This window comes from Molossus molossus, unplaced genomic scaffold (genome assembly GCF_014108415.1).
Source record: "Molossus molossus isolate mMolMol1 unplaced genomic scaffold, mMolMol1.p scaffold_m16_p_20, whole genome shotgun sequence".
Lineage (NCBI taxonomy): Eukaryota > Metazoa > Chordata > Mammalia > Chiroptera > Molossidae > Molossus > Molossus molossus.
This window is the reverse complement of record NW_023425356.1, coordinates 22,147,691-22,156,870: the sequence shown is the minus strand read 5'-3', so window position 1 is coordinate 22,156,870 and position 9,180 is coordinate 22,147,691. Positions and strand designations below refer to the sequence as shown.

General features: G+C 42.3%; 1 protein-coding gene across 5 annotated transcripts in view; it reads left to right on the top strand.

Annotated features, from left to right (window-relative positions):
• The first annotated feature begins 3,214 nt into the window (after nt 1-3,214).
• Nucleotides 3,215-9,180, top strand: part of PRPF3 (pre-mRNA processing factor 3) — a 28,412-nt gene continuing 22,446 nt past the window's right edge. Inside the window, exons 1-3 of one of the 5 annotated variants that reach the window (XM_036273043.1) lie at nt 3,215-3,339; nt 6,880-7,069; nt 8,100-8,230. Coding sequence is in view for 3 of the 5 variants with exons in the window: in XM_036273040.1 (XP_036128933.1) it covers nt 6,925-7,069; nt 8,100-8,230 (276 nt within the window). In the remaining 2 variants the exon portion in view is untranslated. Of the gene's footprint in view, nt 3,340-3,441; nt 3,463-6,691; nt 6,741-6,879; nt 7,070-8,099; nt 8,231-9,180 lie in introns of those variants that run through there. The other 4 variants (XM_036273040.1, XM_036273042.1, XM_036273041.1 and 1 more) reach the window with 4 other exon arrangements.

Genomic DNA, 9,180 nt, shown 5'->3' with positions numbered 1-9,180 from the left:
GTTAGGTGCTATAGAAACAGCGAGGAAATTGAAGCATGAATAACTTGAGCACCATGTTCAAACTCCCTCAATTTGTTCCTCAAAGCCAGGCTTTATTCCATCATGTCTGCTGCACAATAATCAGCTTTGCTATGTCTTTCTCAAATTTCATAAAAACCAACCTTTATATTAAAAAATCATGTGCTCCTTGGGAAATTGCAATAACCTCCCTAGTGAGTCTCTATCCAAGAAGACATCTTGGAATTTTGTTCCTGTAGTTTGTAATCTGATATAAGGAATATTTTTTTCATTTCCCATCTGTGAAATTGTATCATAATGTTGGATGTACTTATTCCAAACTATACTTCACTCACATACATGCTTTTCAAAATAGTTTACAGGGTCAGTAAGGTTTAGAGCCTCATTTTGAAGAAAGAGAAAAATACAAGCTTATTGATAGAAAGAGGAAAACAGTTCTGGGAAGCCTTGTTTATTATTTACTGAGTCTTTACTATGCCTGACACTACCCTTGGTTCTGAAGGTACAAAGACAATATGACATGATTCCTGCCCTTAAAGAATGTCTATCCTTTAGGTAAAAACCAGGCTTCAGCAAGTTCTGAAGCCTGCAAGATCCACTGAGGGGGGGGGGTGGGGGGACTCGCTCAGCTAGTGTGGCTCAGTGGTTGAGCATCAACCCATGCACCAAGAGGTCACCAGTTTGATTCCCAGTCAGGGCACATGTCCAGGTTGTGAGCCAAATCCCCAGTGTGGGGAGTGCAAGAGGCAGCCAATTGATGTTCTCTCTCATCAACTGATGTTTCTATCTCTCCCCCTCCCTTCCTCTTCTCTAAAATCAATAAAGAAAGAAAAAAAAAACTTCATTCTTTAATTCAACAAATGTTTACTTAATTGTGGCAGGTGCTATTGTAGGCATTTAAGGTAATATATATTTTTTATCCTCACCCGAGGACATTTTTCTATTTTTTGTTCAGATAGAGTGGGAGGGAGAGAGATGAAGAGGGGGGGGGGAGAGAGATCGACGTGAAAGGGACACATTGAGTGGCTGCCACCCGTATGACCAACCAGGACCAGGGACAAACTGCAACCGAGGTACGTGCCCTTAGCAGGAACCGAACCCAGGTCTCTCTGGACTGCAGGCCGACGCTCTAACCGCTGAACCAAACCGTTCAGGGCACATTTAAGATATATTAATGACAGTGATTCCTGCCTTTAAGTTTACATTCACCCAGCTGGTCGGTGTGGCTCAGTGGTTGAGCCTCAACCCATGTACCAAGAGGTCACTGGTTCGATTCCCGGTCAGGGCACATGTCCAGGTTTGGGCCAAGTCCCCAGTGGGGGGCATGCAGGAGGTGGCCAATCGATGTTCTCTCTCATTGATGTTTCTATCTCTCTCCTTCTCCCTTCCTCTCGCTCTAAATATCAATAAAGAAAAAAACAAAATTTTTTAAAGTTTATATTTTTATTTTATTTCTTAAATCCTCACCCGAGGATATTTTTCTATTTATCTTCAGGTAGAGTGGGAGGGAGGAAGAGAGAAGGTGAGAGAGGGAGAGAGAAAGTAAGGGAGAAAGGGGGGAGAGAGAGACAGAGACAGACACGGACACAGACACAGACATTGATGTGAGAGAGACACATGACCCTGACCAGGGCCGGGCACAAACCACAACCAAGGTACATGCCCTTGACCAGAATTGAACCCGTGACTCATTGGTCCACTCTAACTGGCCAGGGCTTTTTTTTTTAGAGAGAGAGGAAGGAGAGAGAGATAGAAACATCAATGTGAGAGAGAAACATCGATCAGCTGCCTCCCACATACCCCTACTGGGGATCAAGCCTGCAACCCAGGCTTGTGCACTAATGGGGAATCAAACCAGGACCTCTCAGTCCATGGGACAAGGATCAATCCACTGAGCCACACTAGCTAGGCAAGGAGTTTACATTTTAGCAGAGGGAATCAGATGATAAGCAGTAAATATAAGTAAATTATCTTAGTACTAGTACTAGTACTAGTACCACAGGCGATGATAAGTACTGTACAAAAAGAAAAAAAAAAAGAAAAGCCCTGGCTGGTTTGCTCAGTGGTTAGAGCATCAGCCCGCACACCAGAGAGTCCTGGGTTGGGTTTTGTTAAGGGCACCATACCTCGGTTGCAGTTTGTCCCCGGCCCCAGTTGGGGTCATGTGGGTGGCAACCAGTTGATGTGTGTCTCTCACATCAATGTTTCTCTCTCTCGCTCTCTCTCTCTGTGTCTCTCTCTTTCCCCCCTCTCTCCCTCCTGCTCTGTCTGAAGATAAATGTAAAAAATGTCCTCCAGTGAGGATAAAAAAAAAAAAAAGAATATAGTTGCCATTAACTGAGATGAGGAAAAGGAATTTAGTTTTCTTTGTGTAAATTGTTTATATAGATGTAAGTAATATGTAAAATAGAATAGAGATGTCTATTATACATTTATGTTATATATCATGTAGCTTTATTGAACTCTGTGAGAAGCAGTTTTATTTAAGTAATTACCTTCAGCCATTCTTCACAGCCCAATGAGATGGGGTTTTTCTTTTCTTTTCTTTCTTTCTTTTTTTTTACAGGTGAGGGAATAGAGGACTTAACTAGTTTGCCTAATGCTACAACTGGTGAGTGGGAGAACTGGAATATGAATCTAAGCAGTCCGGCTTCAAAGCCCATGCTCTTACTTAATCATTAAGCAATATGGTTTCTCAGAGGATTTCGGGCACATACCAGTAGACAGTCAATAAATATTTGTTCCGTCAATGAATGAAAGAAACAGTAAAAGGTGCGGGGAGGGGGGTTGCTACTATCTTTGAAATCCTATAGTCGTCTTTTTTTCTGGGTGGTTGGTCTCTGGCACCACTGTCAATTGAACTACGGGCGAAAGGTTAAGGAGACGTGGCTAATCCTAATGATGTCGACTCTTTCCGAGGACTGACTTTCTACAGAAAGGCCGCATTTAGGCTCCCTTTTAGGTCTCGCATAACTTTAGCACACTTATTCTCCATACTAGGAACACTGCAAGCAGCCTAACTTCTGCTTCAGGCCAAATTAACTTCGCAGTAACCTATTTAATAGATTTAGCTGGGGGAAACGAAACAGGCTGTAATTAACGTGGTGCAACTTTGGGGCTCCAACACGCATGCGCCCCGCCGCCCGGAAGATTGCTATTACGGCTGCGCGAGTGGGCGGCCCGGCCCTCTCCCGTCACGTGTTGGAGGACCACGGCGTGGAGGTGGCGGTGGCGGTAGAGACGGCAGAACGTAGGGCAGTTGGAGGGTTTCCGGTTCCGGTGTAACGTTCGGGCTCCGTCTCAGGGGCTGAAGTTTGTGAGGTGAGTAGTGGCTGCGGGCCCAGAGCGGGTGTCCTCCATTCCGAGCGCCTGGGGCCAGCGCTCAGACCCAGAGGAGGACCGAAGCGGGAGGCTCAGTGGGAGGGCAGCTGAGAGAAGAACAAGGTTCTGTGGGAGAAGGGGTTAGAATGAGATTGTTGAGAGGAAAAGGGCGGGGGCGGGAAGGGGACGGGGTGGGGAGACTAGCTCGAGAGATGAGTTTGGGTAGAACAAGGTGGGGTAAGGGCGGGTCGGAGAGACGGCGAGAGCAGAAAGAGAAGAATGGGGCTTCAGAGGGTAACTCAGGTTGTAGTGAAGAAGAGCACGGAGTAAGGAAATCTTTCAGAAGACTGGATTCTGCTATCTGCTCATTCAGAGATCATTCCGCCTTCCTTTCCTTCCACACCATAACAAACCCACACACACACCCCACTGAGTTCTTGTTCAACATTTGATTAGTAAAAAAGCTAGTGACTGTTCGAAACATTGATTTTTGCCCACTGCATGTTTAGTTTGCTCATTAGCTTACAGACCTGAATAATCTGTTAGTATAGTGCTTGGGCACACATTTCATGTAATAGTGCATTTATTGCTTTGGATTTTCAAATTGCTTACATTTTCTCGCTTGTGATTCAATTCTACTAGAATATAAGACTAGTTAAGGTGAGGATTCTTGTCTGTTTTGTTCACTGTTGTATATGTCCTCAGCATCCAGTACATTTAGTAGTTACACAATAACTATTTATTGAATGAATTAAGTACAATACAGGCATGGCTTTTGTCCTCACTTTGTAAGATGAGTAAACTGAGGCTTAGAGGACCCACTTGGCCCAAAGGCTGCTGAATAGTAGAGCTCGGTACTGCAGCCGTTCATTTGGAGCTCTTTTTTCACTCTGCGTTATCTGAATATGCTTCTTTAGAGCAGTGCACATTTAATATGTAGAGATTGATAGGTTATACAGTCGTCCCTCGCCACTTCGCGCTTCAACTTTCATGGCTTCACTCTATCGCTGTTTTTTCAAATACTATACCCGGTAGAGTGAAGCCCGAAAGTCGAGGCGCGAAGTGGTGAGGGACAACTGTATATATGTACTGCTGTCTCATGATGGGTAAATAGAGTCACCATAGAGCTGTTCATATAATGTGTCACTGAGGCATAAAATCACTCCTAGTTTCAGAACTTTATTCATATGGTTATACCAAAATTAAATGTACCGTTTAGCAATAGATCTCTTTTTTTTTTTTCCTTTTTTGGGGGGGGGATGGTACTTGCCCCTAACGGGACCGAACCCAGGACTCTCTGGTCCGCAGGCTGACGCTCCAACCGCTGAGCCAAACCGGCCAGGGCTAGCAATAGATCTTACAGAGTATTAACCTGCCAAGAATGTGGAAGTTAATCAGACTATCTTTTAGGAGAAAAGATACCTTAAAACATCTTGACACGTACCTACCTCGGTTGCAGTTTGTCCCTGGCCTCGGTTGGGGTTGTGTGAGTGGCAGCCACTCAATGTATGTCTCTCACATTGATGTTTCTCTCTCTCTTCCTCCCTCTCTCCCTCCTGCTCTATCTGAAGATAATTGCAGAAATGTCCTCGGGTGAGGACTTAAAAAAAAAATCTTGAAAGATTGACTTCCAGATCAGATCTTGATATATGGCACTGCTGGGAAACTGAGGTCAGCCCTGGCCGGTTTAGCTCAGCGGTAGAGTGTTGTCCTTGGACCAAAGAGATGCGGTTTCAATTCTGGTCAAGTGCACGTACCTCGGTTGCAGTTCGGTCTCTGGCCCTGGTCGGTGTCGTGCGGGAGGCAACCAATTGTTATGTTTTTTTTCTCTCTCTCTCTTTCTCTTTTTTCCTTTCCCTCTTTCTCTTTCTCTCCCTCACTCTATCTGAAGATAAAAATGGGAAAAAGTATCCTCTGGTGAGGATTAAAAAAAAAAAGAAAACTGAGGTCAGTGCAGTTACTGAATTTTAGGCATTATGGAGAAAATTAGGGAAATAAAATGTTCTCTATGATCATGATGAGTTTTGAGATTTAGATAGGTGATCAAAATGTAAACATGAATAATGTTTAAGAATTATTCTAGCATAAAATAGCAAAGATTTGTAGAGAGTCCTTTATGAGAGTGCTTTCTCTGCTAAGCTAAAAAGTAGGAGTATGAAGATGAAAAAGCAAAGAGAACATCCAAAATGAGGGTTTTCTGAGCTGAGCAATTGCTCTTATCAAGTCAACTGACAGACCCTGTAGAACATGAGAGAAAATGATCTGGGTATAGAATTCTCACTAGGATAAATATGACATGACTTTAGAGAAATGTGACAGAACAGTCTTAATGATTATGAGCTTTAATAAAGGATAACTGACCTGGATAAGCCCTCCCTTATTTGCATCTCTGAAAAGAAAGGAAACCTATAGGTTAGGGCTGACTTAAAGAATGCCTGCTTAGAAGTAGAAAAGCTGGCCCAGCCCATATGGCTCAGTGGATTAAGCATTATCCCATGGACTGAGAGGTCCAATTTGATTCCTGGTCCTGGCACATGCCCAGGTTGCGGGCTTGATCCCCAGTGGGGTGCGTGCAGGATGAAGCTGATGGATGTTTCTCTCTCATCATTGATGTTTCTATTTCTCCCTTCCTCTCCTCTAAAAAAATCAATCAAAACATTTTTTTTTTAATGTAAAAAAAAAGGAAGTAGAAACGCTGGCCTCTGGGTGGGCTTTTTTCAGTCTTGTTTTCATGTTATAAGTTTGCCAGTCCTTGTTGATATGACTGGATCCAAAAAAAAAAAAAACAAGAGGATAAGAAAAGACCTTTTTTTTTTCTTTATTGCTTTTTGGAGAGAGGGAAAGGGAGAAAGAAACAGATCAGCTGCCTCCTGCACACCCCTACTGGGTATTGAGCCCACAGTGACCCAGGCATGTGTCCTGACCAGGAATTGAACTGGCAACCTTTTGGTGCATGGAAAGACACCCAACCAACTGAGCCACATCGGCCAGACTAGATTATTTCCAGGATTTGTTTATTTGTTCCACAGATTTCATTGATTCCCACTGATGCTGGGTTAGGGTTTAATATCAAACAGAATGTAGTTCTTCTTGCTGTGAAGTATAGGTTTTTAGGGAAAATATTTGGCTTGAAATGAGGTGGAGGAATTTGTCTAAGGATTGAGAATAGGGGCAGGAAAGGCATATCTGATGAACTAACCATTGCCTGGAATCACTTTGGTCTTTTCTTTTCTTTTCTTTTTTTTTATCCTCACCTGAGGACATTTTTTCCATTTTTTGTTCAGATAGAGTGGGAGGGAGAGAGAGGAAGAGAGAGAAAAAGAAACAACGACGTGAAAGGGACACATCGAGTGGCTGCCACCTGCATGACCAACCAGGGCCAGGGACAAACTGCAACCGAGGTACGTGCCCTTAGCGGGAACCGAACCCGGGTCTCTCTGGACCACAAGCCGATGCTCTAACCGTTGAGCCAAACTGGCCAGGGCCACTTTGGTCTTTTCTTATCCTCTAACTTAAAGTTCTTTCCTGATTTGTTTTTAGGTGTAGTATATAACTCCATTTGAGCTCTCCTCCTTTTCCCGAAGAATGGCTCTGTCTAAGAGAGAGCTGGATGAGCTAAAACCATGGATAGAGAAGACAGTGAAGAGGGTACTGGGTTTCTCAGAGCCCACAGTGGTCACAGCAGCACTGAACTGTGTGGGGAAGGGCATGGACAAGAAGAAGGCAGCTGGTATGTACCTTTCTGAATCTTTCAACTTACCATATGAGATGATCTCAAGCACTGCTTTGAACTTCCCCAAAAGGGTCAGGCTACATTTTTTCTTGCATTATAATGGAAATACCTCAAGTAACTAGTTGTGCTTCTCTTATTTTTTATTTTTGTGACATATTTTGAATCTCAGACTGACCTCCTTTGACCACTGTACTGAGTTACTTAAGTTAAATTTACTTAGGAAATATATTAAAGTGAGGTGGGTATGTTCAGATTCAAGTTGACATCTAAATATTGAATACTATGCAGCTGTAAAAAAGAAGGATCTCTTACCCTTTGAGACAGCATGGAGGGATCTGAGGAGTATTATGCTAAGTGAAGTGAACCAGTCGGAGAAAGACAAGTATTATATGATCTCACTTATATGTGAAATCTAACAAAACAAACTGATGAACAAAATAGATCAGAGACATGGAAGCAGGGGGAAAGGAGGGGCTAGAAGAGATAAACCAAAGAACTTAAATGCATAACCAGTGGACACAGGCAATAGTGTGGTAAAGGTAGGGGTCGGGGGCGGGAGGAGGGAGGAGGGGAAAAAAGCAGGGGACATCTATAATACTTTCAAAAAAGAATCATAGCTTATTTCATTTTTATGTGGTAAATAAAGTATGATAGGTTTAAAACTTGAAAAAATAAATACATGGAAGTTATACATGAAAAAGTTGAGGGAGGTGGATTTTGTTAATGATCGTCTGAAAATATGCTGTTTGGGGAAGAGGGAAATTTTTTCATCCTGAAGTTTGATGCTCAACATAAATAGTTGCTCTGGCTGTACTACTTTCTATTCTAAAACATTATAACTGTATTTTTACTTCGTTGGGCGAAGTCACTCAGTGTAAGAGAATTTATGGGAATCTAACAAAAAACTTAAGAAAACATTTCCCTCCCCCCAGGGATAAATTTCCAACATTGATATCTGTTATATGCCTGGTATTGGACCAAAGTACTCTAACCTTTTCAACCCTACCATTTCTTTTTTTCCTGTCAGACCATCTGAAACCTTTTCTTGATGATTCTACTCTCCGATTTGTGGACAAACTGTTTGAGGCTGTAGAGGAAGGCCGAAGCTCTAGACATTCCAAGTCTAGCAGTGACAGGAGTAGGAAACGAGAGCTAAAGGTAGGTTACAGTTAACTATCTGATGAACTCGGGAGTGTTTTGAATGGTAACAAAGTTGCTGAGCTTACCTGGCTCACACATTGATATCCACTATTAGAATACCTAATATTCAAGAGAGGTACTTAGACCTTAAAGCAGAGAGGGTGAACTTGTATTATCACCATCTTATGGTAATGAACTACCTAAATTCATGGGTTGAAATATTCCAAGGAAACAATTGATAACTTTATCCTTTTTTCATCTGCAGTTAGAAGTTTTGGTTCTCGTTTCCTTGTTTCTCTTTTTTCCACTTTTTAGTACTGCCTATAAATTGATTGATCTAAATTTTTATACTTAAATTTACTTGACACCTAATAAATTGCTTCTGAATGTGATTCCACTGCTACCTGAGCTGTAGACCTCATCGTTGTTCCCTTACAGAGGTTTCTCTAAAATGGACTTATAGATGGGATACCTAATACAATTATTATACTGTATGTCTGGAGAGCCTGCCATTTTTCTGTATAGCATATTGCTTGTCATCTGGCCCCATGAGTAGAGTACTAAAAAGCACCATTGTTACTTCCTTTCCTACTTTACTTTTTATTCAGTGGTTGCTGATTGGTCATGGCCTCTTTGAATATTTGCAGTGTCAAGTAGCTGATCTTTCTATCTCTTTTCTGTCTATCTTCCTCTTTAAAAAAAATCTTTTCCGTGACTTCCATCAAACCTTCCAAAGTGCTTTTGATACCTTGGCTATCCTATTGCTTTTCCTGAGGCACAAAAGGTGAATAAGCAATGTCTGCTTGATCTCTGGCTAGTTATTGGAACCAAGAGAAATAGATATTCGTGTACTTTTCGTGTTTAGGACATTGGAAGGTGATCAGAGGAATGAGAACTAGTCCTTGCCTTAAAGGAATTTGCAATTTAAGGGTTGGTGGTGGGGGTAGCACAACAAAATACAGTCACAA